This window comes from Papio anubis, chromosome 7, assembly GCF_008728515.1.
Source record: "Papio anubis isolate 15944 chromosome 7, Panubis1.0, whole genome shotgun sequence".
Taxonomy (NCBI): Eukaryota; Metazoa; Chordata; class Mammalia; order Primates; family Cercopithecidae; genus Papio; species Papio anubis.
This window is the reverse complement of record NC_044982.1, coordinates 12,889,637-12,909,860: the sequence shown is the minus strand read 5'-3', so window position 1 is coordinate 12,909,860 and position 20,224 is coordinate 12,889,637. Positions and strand designations below refer to the sequence as shown.

Genomic DNA, 20,224 nt, shown 5'->3' with positions numbered 1-20,224 from the left:
CCATATAGTTAAAAATGAGTAATACTACTGAGATCTAATAAATACCATGGTAGGGAAACACTTTAAACACACACACACACACACACACACACACACACACAATGTCTAAAATATGCACATATGCAGATTTGGAGAACTGAGGGTCATGTAGTTAGAACAGAAGTGGTATTTTTAATGAAAAGAGCTAATGGTTGACAGGACCTCTTAAGGTCCTTTTCAAGTTCACCATCCCATGATTGGGGGCAAGATATCTCTACATATCATTTTTATACCCAAAGTAGAAGAATATCAGCTTGTCATTTGTAAAAGCCTTTGAAGGGCTCCTTAATTCTCATCATGTGTCTGTCTCTTCAGGTCTGGGTTCTTGGCCTCTGAGATTGGAATCTCATCTTTTGTCATCTTGTCTTAATAATGGTTTCTCTATTGCATTATCTGGAGCAACCCTGGCCCACTACCGAGAAAGTGGAAAAGTACTGCTGGCCCAGTGGCAGTAGCAGCCTTGTTGGAGCTGGTAGATGCTGTCCTAATGGAAAAGCAGAAGGCAGGGCAAATTGGGAGCATTTCTGTCCTTAAGAACAATGTGCAAATGTTACCCTTTCAATTTCCAAATTTTCCAAGCTTGTTTTCAATGGATCTCTGTTTCTGTTGTTCTCTCTTGAACATTCAGAATGTCTCTTATTCATGTTGTCCATTTCTATAAGCCCTTTATTTTCCTCATAAAAATCTAATTTTATACTAAGGCTTTCATTCTATTTAAAGCATTCTTGTCCTCTTTCTTACCAACTTGGGTCCATTCTGTCATGTTAAGTGTTCCATGGTAATCTTTTCTTTGGTTTTTCTGATTAGAAACTATTTATTACCCTGCCTGGAGCAATATGTTTTCTAACTACCAAGATGGTCAGCATTTTTTTCTTCTTTTAGAATCTTCTTGAAAGATAACTTCTTCCTTCTTTTTCACTTAAAAAAGTAGATCTATAAGAAACAGCACCAAAAAGATTTTCTATTTCTAGAAACCATTTGATTTCTTCATTGTGTTTATGTTTAATTTGTTTAAATTATACCTTTTTGGGGGGACAAATCATAATGAGTTTATACTTTCTATGTTGTACAGTATAGATATTGATTACAGGGGCCTTTCTAGCATTTGAATTCAAGATATTATTGGTTTTCAATTCAAGATATTCATTACATACAATATCTCTTCCTAATCCCTCATAACTTTAGTGGCCTCTTACTTCCCATTATCATCTACCCTTTCTCATTCTAATACAAGATGATGACTACTTGTAGAAAGCTTCAGTTGATGGTGTTCCTACCTTCCTCACTGATAATGAGAAACTATAAGAAATCGTTTAAAAATAGCAGTAGCTAATTCAGCTGTCTCCCTTATATAATCAAAAGAAAAGGCACAGAAAGGTAAGAACTTTGGAAACTTCACTTTCTAGCAATCTGGTAGTCTAGATACCCTGAAAACCACACCACTTAAACTACTAGGAACACTGGATGAAATGTAATAAAGGTGATTTTTAATGTAGAGCTAATTTTATAAGAATGAAAGGAGCAAAAATGAAGCGGGATTGAGGATTAGAGTGGTAAGCATATAAATAGCCCTGTGGTGGGGGTGTTGCTTGTCTTGGCAACTTAGTGGCTAGAGTTTTAAAGCCCATACAAAGAAAGGAGATGAAGTCTTGGGATTATCCAGGCAGGGAGTTGGATCTGAGTTATCCCTAGCAAAAGGTCAGAACCCTTGAAAGGCTAGTCACTTGGTAAAAGGGTAGTTTGGAAAGAATACATTCTTATATAGAGGTGACAAAGAATGGTGTCTGTCTCAGTTTGGAAACTGGGAGAAAGATTTATAGTCTCCCTTGCGAATTAGTAAACATGGGCCTATCTTGGATCAGGTTTAGAGTTTGAATTTATAATACCTGCATGTTCTTGGAACTCCCAAGTTGAAGAGTCAAATAACATTAGTGCTGAGCAAGTAATAACCTTGGAATATCTGGCAGAAGCAAGATCAAAACAAGCCTCAACCTTCTCTGGATTAATATGTCTCCAACCTATGCCCAGCAGGATTCCTATAGTTAAAATCCTAATGAACATGAGCTCATAATCTAAAATTACAAAACAAATGAAGATATAACCCACCTTGTGATAGATTAGGATAGTCAACAAGTAGCAAGATCATTTCCCACGAGAACTTTCAATATTAAAACTATGTGATAAAGATATAAATGATAAACATATCATTAAAAATGATAATACATAAGTGATTATACTTTAAATGATATGCATATGAAGAATGTATATATAAATATTATAAAATATTATAATAAAAATATAAATATATAAATGACTATACTTTAAATGATAAGCATATGGAAAATAAATAAAATAATATAATAGATTTAGTCATTTCAAAAATTTTAAAAAATGAACCAGACAGATTTAAACAGAGTAGAAATTCTAGAAATGAAAAACAATCACTGACATAAAAAACTTAATGGATAGGTTAAATAACAAATTAGACATAGGCAAAGAGAGAATTGGTGAAATGGAAAATAGATTGGAAGAAATTACCTGGAATTCAGAAGAGAGAGATAAAGAGATGAATATAAAGAGAAATTCTAATATATATCTAATAAATATTTCAGATAAGGAAAATATGCTTTTTATCAATTCTAGAATTGATGAAAATATTTAATTTTCTGATTCAGGAAACACAATGAGCCCTAAAAGTATTATAAATAAGCTAAAGTTTTACCTGCTCATGTCATAGTGTACATGAGTAGGTATAACTTGTCAAAACAGCGAAGACAAAGAAAACATTTTCAGAACAACCAAGGGAAAAGACACTCTGAAGACAGACAATACACTTCTCAACAGCACAATGAAAGCCAGAAGATAATTGAAAAAAAAAAAAGTCTTTAAAATGATAAGAGAAAAGAACTATCTACCTGGAATTCTCTACCAGCTAAACTATCCTTCAAAAGTGAAGGATAAATAGATATTCTATCAAGAAAATAAGAAAGTTTCTAATAGATTCTTACTGAAACAACTACTAAAAGATGTAAGAAGGAAAGTGAACCAAGAAGGAAGGAGTGAAGTGTGTGAAGGAATGATGCTCCAAGAAATTGGTACAGTGTGAAAATCTAAGTGATCATTGATAATATAAAGCAGTAATAATAATAATGTTAATCAGATGGGCATAAAAACAAAATAACAATAAAATACTAGAAAATAGTACTCTGTATGGGGTGTGTGTGTGTGTATGGTTGGAGATTGGAGTTAAACCATTCTATATATTATCTACAAGAAGGGCAAAGATAATAACTTTAAACTCTTAAGAATACATGTAGACATTGTAAATGTAAGCTCCAAAGGCCAGAAATACAATTTATAAGTTCCAAACAGAGAATAAAACAAGAATAAAAGTTCAATCAAGACAAAAAGAGAAGCATAGAACAAGCTGTAACAAGCACACGTAAGATGACAGAATCACAATAAACATAAGTTTACTAGACTCACTAGGGATTGTCAGATTGACTTTTAAAAATTGAGCCACGTCTAAAACATGTCTAAAGACACTGAGAAAATTTAAAAGAAAAAGCTTGAAAAAAGATATACCACACTAATACTAATGAAAAGAAAGCTGAAGTCAGTCAACTGACTTTAAGTTGAAAAGCATTATTATAAAGAAAGTCACAATATATTGATAAGAGGAGCAATTTACCCAGATAATGTGGCAATTCAAAAATTACATAGAGCTGATAATATAGCCTCTAAATATATAAAACAAAATATAATAGGCTTACAAAGATAAATTGATAAATTCAAGGTTATACAGGGAGATTTTCTGTTTCAGTTATGGATAGATCAAGCAGATAAAACATATAGTAGATTCAAACAATACAGTGAGCAAAGTGGATGCAATGGTCATATAAAGAATCCTGAGTCAACCAATTTTAGAACATATTTAAAAATGTGGAAGATTTTAAATCATGGAACAGATAGTAGGCAATTAATTAAAGAAAGGAAACAGTAAAGATAAGAGCAGAAATTAATGAAATAAAAAACAGATATACCAGCCTGGGCAACATAACAAGACCCTGTCTCTACAGAAAAATAAAACAATTAGCCAGTGTGATGGCATGCACCTGTAGTCCTAGCTGCTCTGGAGGCTGAGGTGGAAGGACTGCTTAAACCCAGGAGTTTGAGGCTGCCATGAGCTATGATTGCACCAACTGCACTCTAGGCTAGATGACAGAGCAAGACCCTCTCTTCTTCTTTGGAAAAAAGAAAGAAGGAAGGAAGGAGGGAGAGAAGGAAAGGAAAAAAAGGAAGGAGAGAAGGAGGGAAGGAAGGAAGGAGAAAGGAAGGAACGAAGGAGGGAGAGAAGGAGGGAAGGAAGGAAGGAAGACATAGATACAATGGAAGACCAATACAACAGAAAGGTGGCTCTTTGACTAGACTAATAAAATAGACAAACTCTTGGCAAGACTGATCAAGAAAGCCAGATAAAAGACACTGATAAAGAATATCAGCAATGATGATGAATATCAGCATAACTACAGACATTAGAGATTTTAAAATGAACAACCTTATGCCAGTAAATTTGAAGTCTTTGACAGTAGGTACAATTTTCTAGAAATATATCATATAGAACATCCAGAAAAAAAGAAAAAGAAATAACTGACTAGACTTAGATGCCTGGAAAATGGCATCAATAGTTAAAACCCTACCCTCAAAAACTATTCCAGCTTTAGAGGACAACTTCTACTAAACATGTAAGAACTGATTGATCTCTTCTTTATACAAACAATAGAATAGAAAAAAAGGGAACACTTCCCAATACATTTTATGAGGCAAATAGAATTTTGATATCAACCAGAGAAGGACAATAGGGGAAAGGAAAATTATAGGTCAATATCCTTCATAGATGCAAAACTTCTGAATGAATAATAGCAAATCAATGCATTAGAAATAGGGCCTCATGACACAGTTGGAAATTTCTTGATATATAAAAATGTTTAAATATTAGAACATCTATTAATATCACTATGTTATCAGATTGAAGAAGAAAAACTTTTATCATTATTCAGCAGGTACAAGAAAATCATATTTTATAATTCGGTAGTCATTTATCGTAAACTCTTATCAAACTGTGAATAGAAGGGAAACTTCTTAACTTCATATAGTGGGTCTACCAGAAACATCTAGCCAGCATTGTATGTAATGGTGAAATGCTAAGAGTCATCCCTTTAAAAATCATAAATAAGACAAGAAAGCCTGTCATCACTGTTCGTTGTTTCTATTTATCTTGGTACTGGAGGTCCCATTCACTTCTGCAAGACAGGAAGAAGAAATCAAAGGTATAAGGATTAGAAAGGAAAAATACAACTCTCATTTTTCATGGGTGATATGATTACAAACGAATCAAAGGGAATCTATAGACACCTTTTTAGAACCTACAAGAGAGCTCAGCAAGGATGTTGGATACAAATGAATACCCAGAAATCACCAAATTTTAATATTCAACTACAGATGATTATAAAACATACTTTTAAAATGTCATTTATTGTGGTGACAAAAAATAAATCTCATAAGAATGTGCAATGGCTGGGTGTGGTGGCTCATGCCTTAATCTTATCACTTTGAAAGGCCAAGGTGGGAAGATTGCTTGAGCCCAGGAGCCTGAGACCAGCCTGGGCAATAAGGCGAGACTCCATCTATATAAAAAAAAAAAAAAAGAAATTTGGCTGGACAAAGTGGCTCATGCCTTGTAATCCTAGCACTTTGGGAGGTGAAGGTGGGTGGATTGTCTGAGCTCAGAAGTTCAAGACCAGCCTGGGCAACATAGTGAAACACTGTCTCTACTAAAATACAAAAATTTTGCTGGGCATGGTGGCATGCATCTGTAGTCCCAGCTTCTTGGGAGGCTGAGGTGGGAGAATCGCTTAGCCCTGAGAGGTGAAGGTTGCAGTGAGCCGTGATTGTACCACTGCACTCCAGCCTGGGTGACAGAGCGAGACTCTGTGTCCTTCAGACAAACACACACAAAGTTATCCAGTCATGGTGGTGCATACCTCTAGTCCTAGCTATTTGCGGGGCTGAGGTGGGAAAATCACTTGAGTCTAGGGGTTTGAGGCTGCAGCGAGCTTTCAGCCTGGGCAACAGAGTGAGAACGTTGTCTTAAAAAAAAAAAGAAAAGAAAAAAGAATATGCAAGAACTTTATGGAGATAACCAGAACATTTTACTCAAGAGCATTACAGATTGTTAAATAAATGGAAAGAGATTTTATGTTCATGGATGGAGACCCAGAATAGTAAAAACAGGTAATTCTCACAGAATAACCTATAGGTTTAGTATAATGACAATTAAAATCCTGGATTTTCTCTTCTGATGGTGGTAAACAAGATAATTTGAACCTTTTTCCCAGTTAAAAAGTAAAAAGAAAAGAGTGAACAAAATATTTTCTGAAAACTTCTTCAAAATGCTAACTATATAGAGAAGGGTTATGAGACTAAGATCAGGGAGAGCCCAGAAATTCAGAGCTGTGAGCCCAGCACTGATGGCCATTTTTACCCTGGGAGTGTTTGTCAATCTAGATGTGACTGAGAGGCTGCAGTTTTGGAAGCCCCATGAGGCTAGAGGGACAAAAGTCCGAATCCAGAACCTACCAAGAATAGAGACCTTGATACCACGCCTCCTGACCTACACATTTTTGGCTGGGACCACGAAGTAAAAACACCCCCGTAGTAACTTTCCTTCATGTGGACACAGCTCAGTGTCAAGCCCTGTGGTAGCCCAACATAAAATATTACAAGCCTTGTATGTGTATTAAGGTAACCCTAAGCCTAGGCAACATGGCAAAACCTCGTCTGTATAAAAAATACAAAAAAAATAAAATTAGCTGGGTATGGTAACACATGCCTGTAGTTCCAGCTACTCTGAAGGCTGAGGTGGAAGGATCATTTGAGCCCAGGAGGTCAAAGCTGCAGTGAGCTGTGATTGTGCCCCTGTCACTAAACAAACAAAGTTCTTTGAAGAAAGGTAACATTTCAGGCTACAAATATTTCTGCAAATATCTTCCTAACAAAGCATTCAGCACACAATCAAAGATAACCAGACATATGAGGAGGCAAGACACAATGAGTGAAAATGAATAGGAAGAAAAGACAGTGGAGACAGCCCCACAGGGACTCTACTTATTTGATTATGAAAGGATTAAGACAGGACACACAGGGCTTCTGAGACACTTGCAATGTGCTGTTGTTTGCCCGTGAGGTGATTATATGAGTATTCGGTCCATCTTCTGAGACTGGAAAAACTCAAACTCAAACCATGTTTTCCCTCTGCTCTCACAGTTGCCACGACCAAAGACTTCTGTGATCAAATGTGTGGAGATTTCTTCCTACCAAAAAGCAAGCAATGGATTCTGCAGAATAGATTCAGTTCTGTTCTGACACTACTTACCTGGATATAGCATCAGATCCCACAGGTTGAGGGCTCATCCCCTAAGACTGCCCTCCACCTCCCACCTTCATTTGCCAACTGTAGGCTCTGGTTGTTCTACCCATGCTTTTGTCTAACTGGTTATAAATTAGGGATCCTTCCTCTTTGGGCTCAATTTATTTGGTAGAGCAGCTCACAGAACTCAGGAAAACACTTACTTACATTTACCAGTTATAAAGAATATTAGAAAGGATACAGATGAAGAGATGCATAAAGCAAGGCACAAGGGCACAAAGCTTCCATATCTTCTCTGGGCATGCCACCTTCCAGGAACCCTCCATGTGGTTAGCTATCCAGAAGCTCTTCAAACCCTTTTCTTTTGGGTTTTTATGGAGGTTTCATTATGTAGACATGGTCAATTAATCCATTGACCATTGGTGATCAACCCAGCCATCAACTCTTCTAAGACCTTCTCTAAAGGTTGAAGGGTGGGGCTGATAGTCCCAACTCTCTAAATGTGTCTTGGTCTTTCAGGTGATCAGTCCCCTTCCTACGGCTACCTAGGCTGCCAGCCATCAGTCAACTTATTAGCATACAAAAAGACATCAGTTTGGAGAGTCTAAGGATTTTAGGAGTTGTATGTCAGATACAGGATCGAAGACTAAATATATATTTTACAGTGTCATACCATCTGAATCCATTTAACTGTATGCTTATATTTTATGTCCTTTTCTGAACATGTGTTATATTCAGCAATAGAAAAGGCTTACAAAATTGAAACCAATTCAACATTCCATCAACAGGAGGACTGACCGATGAATTTTGGTAAATTCATACAATTATATATTGTTAAGCTGTTGAGTTGGAAGAACCAGAGCTACATGTATCAATAAGGATTAGTTTCAAAAATATATTGCAGTGAGTAATTACAAGTTGTGGAAAGATATATACAATATAACATTACAGAAAGTCAAAAAATGCAAAACAATATTATATATTATAATGGAGAAATAAAGTGTAAAAACATACATGAAACAATAAGTACCAGATTCAGAATAGTGGCCACTTCAGAGAAGAGAGAAAGGAAGAAAGAAAAGAGAGCACCATATAGGTAGCTTCACCTGTTTCTGTGACATTTAGTATTTAAAAAGGATGAATCAACTTTCAACCAGGGATCAATATCCAGAATATACAAGGAACTCAAACAACTCAACAGTAAAAAAACAAAAAACAGGGCCAGGCGCAGTGGCTCACAGCTGTAATCCCAGCACTTTCGGAGGCCGAGGCAATTGAATCACCTGAGATTGGGAGTTCAAGACCAGCCTGACCAACATGGAGAAACCCCATCTCTACTAAAAATACAAAATTAACTAGGCGTGATGGCACATGTCTGTAATCTCAGCTACTCGAGAGGCTGAGGCAGGAGAATTGCTTGAACGCAGGAGGTAGAGGTTGTGGTGAGCTGAGATCGCACCATTGCACTCCAGCCTGGGCAACAAGAGTGAAACCTTGTCTAAAATTTTAAAAAAGCAAATAATCCCACTAAATAAATAATCCCACTAAGTAAATAACCCCACTAAACAGGGGGCAAAGGACCTAAATAGACATTTCTCAAAAGAAGACATACAAATGGCCAACAGGCATATGAAAAAAATGCTCAATATCACTAATCATCAGAGAAATGCAAATCAAAACCACAATGAGATATCATCTTACCCCAGTTAGAATGGCTATTATCAAAAGAACAAAAAATAACAGAGCCTGGCAAGGATATGGAGGAAAGGGAGCTCTTGCGCCCTGTTTGTAGGAATTAAATTATAAAGCCACTATAGGAAACAGTATGGATATTTCTCAAAAAACTAAAAAGTACCTGTCCTACAATTCAACAATGCCACTACTTGGTATTTATCCAAATGAAAAGAAATCAGTGTATCAGAATGATACCTGCACTTCCATGTTTATTGCAGCACTATTCACAATAGCAAAAATATGGAGTCAACCTAAGTGTCCATCAATGGACAAATGGATAAGGAAATGTGGTATATATACATAATGAACTACTATTCAACCATTAAAAAAAAAGCAACAGGGATGGAACTGGAGTTTGTTACATTAAGTGAAATAAACCAGGCACAGAAAGACAAATATCATATGTTCTCACTCATATGTAGATGCTAAAAGAAATTGATTTCATGGAGGTAGAGCATGGAAGGATAGCTACCAGAGGCTGGGAAGGGTGTGTCGGGGGAGGATGAAGAGAGTTTGGTTCATGGATACAAACATACAGTTAGATAGAAGAAATGAGTTCTAATGTTCAGTAGCAGAGTAGGGTGACCATAGCTAACAACATTATATTGTACATTTCAAAATGCTGTGAGGACTTGAAATGTTCCCAATGCATAGAAATGGTAGACACTCAAGATGATGAATAGCCTAAATACTCTAACTTGATCACTACACATTCTGTGCATGCAACAAAATATCACATGTACCCCATAAATATGTATAAATATTATGTATGAATTTAAGAAAGAATGAAAGAAGCTAGGATTCCAAAAAAAAGGATGAATCAAATAAAGCAAAATGATGTGATCTGACAAAGATGGGTGGTAGGTGCATACTCTGTTCCATTCTCTCCGTTTTTCTGGATGCTTGAAATAGTCCATTTCAGAAATAAGTTCCTTGGAGAGGTCACAGAATACTTTAAAGAGTTGTATATGTTTCTTTCTAAATAATTTTGTATTGAAAAAAATACTTTTAGACTGATTTAGTTGCTGCAGTTCTTGGAACCTGTTTCCTGTGAATAAGAACCAAATACTGGGGCATCAATGTTTAAGAGATAACCTATCTTTTTCTTATCCATTAAATTATTTATCCTCAGTGCTTCTGTAAACTCATTACACACACACAAATGCTTTTTTTTTTTAGTTCCAATTTTATTTCTTGAGGACACTTCATTATGCGTTTTTAAATACTATTTTTTATTTCTGACCCGTGGATCTCTTGGAAGCTCTTTTGACATAGATCTACTCTAATTGAATTTCTAAAATCATTTACCTCCTTCTGTTTTGTTTTCTTTAGGAACGAGATAAATTCTACTTGTCTCGTAGTGTTGTTCTAGAACTTCTGCAGGCCCTAAAACTCAAATCTCCTTTACCAGATACAAACCTTCTTCTGCTCGTCCAGGTAAGCTTATGCCTGATTTGTAAAACTTTTCATGAGATCCATGTATGTTTGGGAAAATTAAGTGAGGTGTAGAGTGTATGCATAAAACTAAACATCTTTGCCCAGAGATGAGAAATAATATATCTTATATGGACCACGACCTAACTAATAGTATGCACCTGACACTTCCACTGGCTAAAAAAGTCCAAGAAGGAGTATTGATTTTGTTCCTACTGTGAAATTAGTTCTATGGGGGTTAAAAAGAAGAATAAAACAATAATTTTTGTCCTCAAGAAATGCATGATCCAGTAGGTTAGAGGGGCAGGTCAGTCACCAGAGCTGAGACAGGCCTGAGACCAGAATTCGGGGAACAGGCTGAGGTCTGACTGCAGAGTCAAATGAGTATAGGTGGTCCTTAAATCTCTGTGAAGCAGAAGTGAAGGAGAGGGTAGGCCAGGCCAGAGACAGTCAAATGGCAGGATGCACTGAGTGGTACCCACGGTGGGGGATAAGTAAGCTTCAGCCCTCAGGGGACAACTGAGGCCGAGGACCACTATAAGACAGACTTTGGAGAACTGTCAACAATTATTCTTTTGGTTTTAGGGCTTCTGAGGGACTAAAGCCTTCTACTCTACTGTCCTTAACTCAGCATCTTAGGCAGGCATGCAGGTTTTGATGACCTGAAACAGGCTATGATAGTACCATGAGAGAAAGAGGTAAACGAAATCCTAGGGAGAAATTGAAAGCAGCATGGATCCCATCCCTTATGATGTGAAATCAGAGAAGACTTCATGAAGGAAGTAGCATTTGAGTTGGGTCACAAAGGACTGGAGGGTACAGACAAATGTCTTTGCCTGGGATTAGGGTTCAGCCTAGAGAGGTTGACTGGCTTCAAGCATAAAGGAGGCTTAGGCAGGATGGCGGAGTACATTAAGGGATAATGGCATGAGGATAGGGTTGAGAAAAAGTAGACTGGCTCTGCCAGAGGAATCAGCAGGTGTTCAGGTAACCTGGCACTCTGCCTCTCACCCAAGGGTTGAGGCTAGATTTAGAGACTTGGCCATGAGCTACAGCTGGGATCAGGGTGTCATTCAATGGCCTTTGGGTACAGTGCCCAGCCATTGCATCACAGCTGTGTCAGCACTCGCTGATGAGCATTAAGACCAGTCCCAGAGTCTGGGCCTGCAAGCTGAGGGTTAAATGATTGAAGGAATATGGGAGCTTGGTATCAAGGAACTAGACAGATTTCCCTGAATTGTGGGTACTCATTTGGAGACATGAGAGATAAGGGAACACTAACGGAGGACCTATTATGTGTTAAGCATTTAATCTTTACAGCCTCATGAAGCATTGGTTCTGTACTGCAGGAGGTGGTTCGGTGGCTTGCCCAAGACCACAGTGCTGGCCTAAGTGACAGGTAGTATCAAGCACCTGATTTCAGTGTGTTAGGACTCACAGCCCAGCTCCCTTCGGTATAACACACAGCCTTGACAGGCCCTTTCCATCCCTTACGGGGATTACTGTAACAGCTCTTAGTTTTTTGCACCTGCTTCATCTCTTTCCACACCAAGCCAATCTTCTGGCCTGTGGCTGCCTAGAGGAATTTTGCTGAAACTCTACTTTTCTGATGCAGATCACTCTTGCATCAGAAACCTAGAGTGACCTTGTAAGGTCTGAACTATCCAGGTCTTCCGTCATCTGGCCACATCTGACTCTTCAGCAGTATTTCCCACTACAAATATTTACTGACCACCTATCTTGGGCTGGGTTCTGGGAATATAGAGATGTGACATGCATATCCTGATAATGTGCTAACTACTCTCATGAAAATCTACACGGTGTATAAAACACTATGGAAGAGGGAGTGGCTAACTGAACCTAGGACACGGAGGAAGGCTTATGAAGCATTATGAGGCCTGACATGGGCCAGGTGCTCTGCAGGGTGCTGAGGAAACAGAAGAATCAGCCATGACATCTTCCTTCCAGGAGTTTACAATTTAGCAATTGAAGTTGACATGTAAATTAAAAAAACAATTCCCACATAGTACAACAGGTGCAGTAGTAGAGATGTGTACTGAGTAAGGAAGTGTTGTTTGTAGAAGACAGTTCACATGGACCTTGAAGGATGCACAGAAGTTCAGGAGTTGACCTGGTAGAGAAGATGAGGAACAACCCTTGTCATTTACTGTTGAATAACCACTGCCTGGTCTCCATACTCCCCCTCCAGAGACTACAAATCATTAGGATCAGAACTGAATTTTTCTCAAAGGCTTGAGATTTATTTAAAAAGTTGGTGTACTTTCAATGAATGGTCTTGAGTTGTCTTTGAAGAGCTTTCTAGGACACATTGAACCCTCAGTGAGTCAGTGATTGCTGGAAAATGACAGCAATGGATGCGGGGCATGATGTCATCAGAATGAAATGGCTCTTATTATACCAAGGTGCTGGACAGCCCAGGAAGAAGACAAGCAAAGTCACAGCCAGAAAATATCTGTGCTCCTAAGGAGAGACGAACTTTGCATTTCTCTCTGTGGATTGCATTGGCCAGGACCTTCTGCTCATATAGCAGCAGCAACATTGCCTTTGAGAACAAGCAGTGTTCACACAGATTTTTTATTTATTGAATTTTAATTAAGTTACTTATTTTTGAGATAAGGTGTTGCGCTGTTACCAGGTTGGAATGCAGTGGCACGGTCTTAGCTCACTGCAACCTCTGCCTCCCTGGCTCAAGTGATCCTCCCACCTCAGCCTCCCAAGTAGCTGGGACTACAGTTGTGGGCCACCACGACTGACCAATTTTTTAGATATTTTTAGTAGAGATGGGGGTTGACCATGTTGCTCAGGCTGGTCTTGAACTGCTGGACTCAAGCTATCCACTCATCTTGGTCTCTCAAGGTGCTGGGATTACAGGTGTGAACCACTGCTCTCGGCCCAAAGAGATCTTTTTGAAGATTCATGGGATCTACACTGACTTGGAGGAGAGGGCAGGTGAACAGGGCTTAGGGAAATATCCCGGGAGGGATTAAGGTTAGCAGCCTGACTGTGTCTGGAGGTCACTTGCTTCTAAGAGTGTTGCAGTTGGGGATGTGCCACCTGAAATCCACTTCAGGGCATTGAAGGTGCTTTTCTGCAGATGGTGAACAGCATTCCCTTAATTGCCCTTTGTCTTGAGCAGAGCAGATCTGTGTGGCTGATCTTCTTGGGGTCTAGCACTCCATACTGTAACTGCTGGAGATTGGTTTGCAATGAAATACATTAGTCAACTGTAATAAGCACTTGTCACAAGATGCCAAAAGAACACTGACAGTTTAAATTACCCAGTGCTTAAGGAAACCACAAAAACAGTGATTATTGCATCACAGTTAGGTGAATGAATAACAAAAACAAATTAAGAAGAAAGACAGCAAAAAGATACTTCCGAATGTGTTTTATGGGTTTTCATCTGCCATTTCATCTTTTTAAAACAAATGTGTGCCTTGTCATTGAAATCATTAAGTTAAAAAATGTCAAGTTGTAAAATTATTTAGATTGAAGGGGTATTTTGGAGACATTTTCAGATCACGCCCAGGAAAAACAACTTTATGGAAATGTTTCAGTCTTCTCCAACAAAAAATGTTGAGCATAGTTTGTTCCTGGGTTTCAGCACCAAGGGAAAAATAAATTTAAGCCATTTCAAAGTAACAAATCCTTGTTCCATAAACTCTTAAGCAATTTTTATTTCTAATCAGAGAAATAACAGTGAGGCATGCCCATAAAAAAGGATGAGTTTGTGTCCTTTGTAGGGACATGGATGCAACTGGAAACCATCATTCTCAGCAAACTGTCGCAAGAACAGAAAACCAAACACCGCATGTTCTCACTCATAGGTGGGAACTGAACAATGAGATCACTTGGACTCGGGAAGGGGAACATCACACACCGGGGCCTATCACGGGGACGGGGGAAGGGGGAGGGATTGCATTGGGAGTTATACCTGATGTAAATGACAAGTTGATGGGTGCTGACGAGTTGATGGGTGCTGACGAGTTGATGGGTGCAGCACGCCAACATGGCACAAGTATACATATGTAACATACCTGCACGTTATCCACATGTACCCTAGAACTTAAAGTATAATAAAAAATTAAAAAAAAAAAAAAGTGAGGCATGCCTTAAAACAGAGTAGTTCCCTTTTCTGCCCTGTGGTCCTGCCTAAGTCATGGAGAGAAGTCTTCTATGGGGCTGCACATGGTATATTAGTCTGTTCTCATGCTTCTAATAAAGACATATCTGAGACTGGGTAATTTATAAAAGAAAGAGATTTAATTGACTCACAGTTCCACATGGCTGAAGAGGCCTCACAATCAACGGCGAAGGTGAATGAGGAGCAAAGTCATGTCTTACATGGCAGCAGGCAAAAGGAGCTTGTGCAGGGGCATCTCCCATTTATAAAACCATCAGATCTTGTGAGACTTATTCACTACCATGAGAACAGTATGGGGGAGACCACCCTCACCATTCATTTATCTCCACCTGGCCCCTTGACACATGGGGGGATTATTACAATTCAAGGTGAGATTTGGGTGGGGACACAGCCAAACCATATCAGATGGGATGAGGAGAAACGTTGTTTCTCTTATGCGTAGTTCCTTTTTTTTTTTTGAAATGGAGTCTTTCATTCAAAAAATGGGCTCTTTCATTCAAAAAATGGGCTTTGTCACCCAGGTTGGAGTGCAATGGTGCAGTCTTGGCTCACTGCAACCTCCACCTCCTGGATTCAAGCGATTCTCCTGCCTCAGCCTCCTGAGTAGCTGGGATTACAGGCATGCACCACCATGCCCAGCTAATTTTTGTATTTTTAGTAGAGATGGGGTTTCACCATATTCGTCAGGCTGGTCTCGATCTTCTGACCTCGTGATCCACCCACTTTGGCCTCCCAAAGTGCTGGGATTACAGGTGTGAGCCACTGCACCTGGCCTAGTGCCTCTTTCTGTAGGGTTTCTCAATTGCTTTTTTCTTGCCCTTGACTGCCTGGGTCCTCCAGGTGTTCTCTGTAGAATGGTGGAAATGACAGCCTGCTCTCTGGAAGCTTCTTTTAGGCCAGAGATCTAGGCTGGAGTCAGAAGAACCTTTCCCCTTTACCTATGGGCATCATCAGCTCCTGGCACTTGGACAACCAAGCTTGTATCAGGGACAGATGATCTGCCAGGAGCAGACAGTGACTTTCTTTATGGATATCAGTGACCATCATCTGAAGGCCACCCAGTGAGGGTGGGTATAGTTAACTGAAAATGCAATTTGCAAACATAAAAAAAATCAGTAACCAGAAGGAAAAACTCCCTAGGTGATCCATCACAAATGACACCAGTCCCCATGCTGAAAACAGAGTCTGTTGCTCCAATGTTGCGTTTCCCATTCATTCTTTCACCCCATAGGGAACTGCTGGTATTTCCTCTACTACTTTTCTGATGAATAACAGTAGGTAGATGAGCTCACTAAGATGGAACCATTTCTATTCTTCTCGTAGATAGACCATACCTTTGTGTTACCAAATACTCTGGCAGTAAGAAAGACCCCTTAAAGAACAAATAGAATGCTCGTCCAAGAAATGTGGAATCATCCAAGTTTTAAACCTGTCAAGACAGCAACTGCTACCAATCTGCTTTTTAATTCCTAGAAGTTCTCCCTGGAGGCCTGGCGTCCTGGGGAATTCCCCAGCCTGCTCTATGGTGGTTGTCTAGCCATGACCACTGATGTTTACATATCAAGTTTTTTTACATATGAAGTTTACATATGTAAAGTTTATTTGTGAATTTACATATGAAGTTGGGTGGCCTTAAATGTTCAAGTGGATTTTTTCTTTTTAAAGAAAGAGAGGCGTGGAGATAGGAAAGAATTTGCTGAATAGAAAAATGTCATTTCAGAGTCCAAATTGTTGATCCCCAGGGCATAGTTCTCCTTTTGCATTTTGGACAGATACACTAGCACATTATTTTAATTCAGATCTATTGACATTTTTGCTTTTTGTTTCCAATATTTTCTCTTTTGCTGGTTTGCTGTGGATATTTTTTGTGTAATAGGTTATAATTGTTCTCAAGATAGAGTTTTCATAATAAGTGATAACTCATTAATAGCCACCATAAAGACTGTTTAAGTTCAAATCAAAAGGAATTTCCTTAGCTCCTATTATGTGTCAAGAGTAGATATTCAGCCGGGCACAGAGGCTCACACCTGTAATCTCATCACTTTGGGAGGCCAAGGCGGGTGGATCACGAAGTCAAGAGATGGAGACCATGCTGGCTAACATGGTGAAACCCCGTCTCTACTAAAAGTACAAAAATTAGCTGGGTGTGGTGACATCTGCCCGTAGTTCCAGCTACTTGTGAGGCTGAGGCAGGAGAATTGCTTGAATCCAGGATACGGAGGTTACAGTGAGCCGAGATCGCGCAACTGCACTCCAGCCTGGCGACAGAGCGAGATCCCATCTTAAAAAAAAAAAAAAAAAAAAAAAGAGAGAGAGAGAGAGAGTAGATATTCTGCTAATTTGCGCGTACCACTCCCACTCTGTGGGATATACCTGCATATTGAAGTTATGAGAAATCGTATTGTGAAGAAAGGTTTTCTTTTAAAGATAGGTTCATTGTGGGCTGGAGGACAGAGAACTGGTGGAGGAACAGCTGTTGTTTTTAATTCACAGAGTTACCATTGAATGGGGTTATTAATATTAGTTGAGTTAGTAACAGTCTGATCACTCTATGAGATGAGAGGTGAAGACACTGTTTTGGGTATCATTTTGATAATGAATTTAGTAATGACACATAATAGATACCGTGTTTCTGTTGTATTCATGGGGGAATGCATATTTCAGTGCCCAATTTCCCTCAAAGTACAGAACTCTTCCTTCAACAGCAGTCGTCATTTCCTTCTCTGATTTTTGTAATAGCATTGTATTTTGAGCAGCTCTATAAAATCATAATAGATTTCTTTTTTCAGTTTATGGTTGGCAGCCATATAAAACAAAGACAGAAAGGTTTAGTAAGGTTTTAGTTGTGCATCTGATGTAAAAATATGCTGGATTACAATGCATGGATAAAAAATAATAGATGATTTCTGAGGCTTATGCACTTTTATTTCCTTTGATATGCCAGATTCTCTGTGCACCTCCTTTACTTTTAGGGTGATTTTTGATTAATTCTGACTAGTAAGAGTTCTCATAAATCGGACAGTTGGATCCAACCTCAGATCTTGATGCTGTGTGATTGCTAACCATGCTGAAATGTGCTTCCATCATGCTCTGCGTTGCACTTTACTGAGTATCATGGGTGGGAAAGTCATCCACTGAAGGGAGATACAGACATTTAAAATTTTGCTTCTTCACAAACCTTATCTTCACCTCGAGGGCCCATCCAGGCCATGCAAACATACTCGAGTGGGGTCCAGGACTTTAAACCATCCTTAAAGAGAAAGCTCTAAGTGCACCCCTTACCTTACACAGTAGATATGGCTCTGTTTCCCCTGTGGCCTTTCTTAGCTATGCAGTATCATTTCTGTTGTAAAGAACTTAATTAAAATTAATACTGATGTCCTCACAGAGGTTTTGGAACGCAATTATAAGTTGTTTGTCTTAGACTGAAGACTTAGATAGCTATTTATTTATTTATTTGAAGCAGAGTCTTGCTCTGCTGCCCAGGCTGGAGTGCAGTGGTGTCATCTCGGCTCACTGCAACCTCTGCCTCCCAGGTTCAAGTGATTCTTCTGCCTCAGCCTCCTAAGTAGCTGGGTTACAGGCATGTGCCACCACACCCGGCTAATTTCTGCCTCAGCCTCCCAAAGTGCTGAGTTTACAAGCATGAGCCACCACACCTGGCCTAGATAGCTTTTTAAAGTGAATTTTGTGGGAAAACATGCAATCTCTACCAGGAGGCTGCATTGGGAGTGTTCCTTCTGTTCACTGTGTATGTCTATCAAATATCAAATATTTCAGGTTGTTTTTTTTTTTTTTTTTTTTTTACTTATAGATTTTGACTGGAGTTAAAGGCTTCTCATTTTCCAAAACCTGGTTTATTTACTTTTCCTTACATTAGAAATAAGCTTAAGTTACATGAGCAGACATAGCAAACCTGAATAAGATAATAGAAAATGCTAGGTGTTCCCAGGATGTTACCAGTTGCCACTTTCTATGCCAGATTCAGAGTTAATGGCTAAATAGATTCTTCAGTTTTCTGTAACTGTATTTGAGGCAAATGGAAATGACAGAATGTTAATGTGGAGATCTGTGTCCACTCCTGTCACACAGCTCTCGGGGACAGCTCTGCTTATGCCCTCTTGCCCCTACTCAGCTACATACACTTACATGCTTTCCATGGAGGACACCCCTCCCACACTTGAAGACCAGCTCTTGGCCCTGAGGCTGAAGTCTAAGGGTTCCTTGGCCTCAGGAGGCCTTTGGCTTAGAGGTGTACCCAGTTAGCCAAAACCTGCTACCTGTTAATAATGCTTAGATTTAAAGCCCTGACTAGCCCGATAATATGCTAGTTTCTGTTCCTTTGTTTCGGTTTCGTGGTTCCTCATCAGGCCTCCTAGAGATTTACTCTGCGACCCTAGTTCCTATTACTTCTCTCCACTGTGACAGGGACCGAGCCTGCTGACCCATTCAGCTTCCCCTTGCCTTCCAGTATGAGAACAGAATGAATGAGAAGGTGGAGCAATTGGTGCTGAAACTTCTGAACTCTGCACAGCAGCAGTTTCAGATCCCAAAGTTGTTAAGGCTACTGGCCAGAGGCCAGGAAATATAAATTAAACAGGAGCTAATTGCTTATAGCAAACTCTACTTCATGGTTAACTTTTTTTCCTAAGACTATTAATAAATAGTGGAGTGCCTGCATTAAGTGAGAAACACCTGTCAAAATCTGTAATGAAGCAAATTAAATTGTAATCTGGCAAATGCATTCTTGTAATGCTCTCAAGTCATAACTGACTAATGGATTTGCTTCGTAAACTCTCACTGAGCCCCTCTGAGGTGTGCGGCACCAAGCTAGTGCTGGGGATGAGGTGCATCAAGCCTGTCCTCATGAAGAGCTCATAGCAGGTTGAGAAATAGACTCACAAGTCACTGCAGTCTGATGTGGTGACTGGTACAATGGAAGTGTGTGAAAAGTCCTCTGGGCACCCAGGGAAGGAGTGGGGGTCTTTATCAGCGCAGAGGATACATGTGGATGAATAGGGGCAGGAAGATGAGATGCCGAAGGTCCTCTGTGGGGAAGAAACAGATAGAATACTCACTCTGAGGTTGATTGTTTTTCTGGTTTCTTTCTAAATATATGATACGATAATAGAAATCATGAAACTGTATGAAATGTGCTTACAGTAACTGTCAAGAAGTACTAAACAATAAATAGAATGACTTCTCAATAAATCTGACAATGCTGACATCTTTTATTTTTTCCTTGATTGAATGCACCATTTCAGTGCCACTTAACAGTCTGGGTAAAGTAAGACTCTGTGTATTAATTTTAGTACTGTGATTCTGAGTTTCTGGTAGGAATGAACCATCATGATTAGCAAATCTGATCTATCCAAGGCAGATTGTCATGAAAATAACACGAATTAATTTAAACCAAGTTAATA

At 39.1% G+C, this 20,224-nt stretch overlaps 1 protein-coding gene across 19 annotated transcripts in view; it reads left to right on the top strand.

Annotated features, from left to right (window-relative positions):
• Window positions 1–20,224, top strand: part of UNC79 (unc-79 homolog, NALCN channel complex subunit) — a 278,788-nt gene that overhangs the window by 232,869 nt on the left and 25,695 nt on the right. For all 19 annotated transcript variants that reach the window (XM_021941512.2, XM_021941507.2, XM_021941497.2 and 16 more), the window contains one exon: window positions 10,535–10,639. In XM_021941512.2, the coding sequence (XP_021797204.2) occupies window positions 10,535–10,639 (105 nt within the window). The remainder of the gene's footprint in view (window positions 1–10,534; window positions 10,640–20,224) is intronic.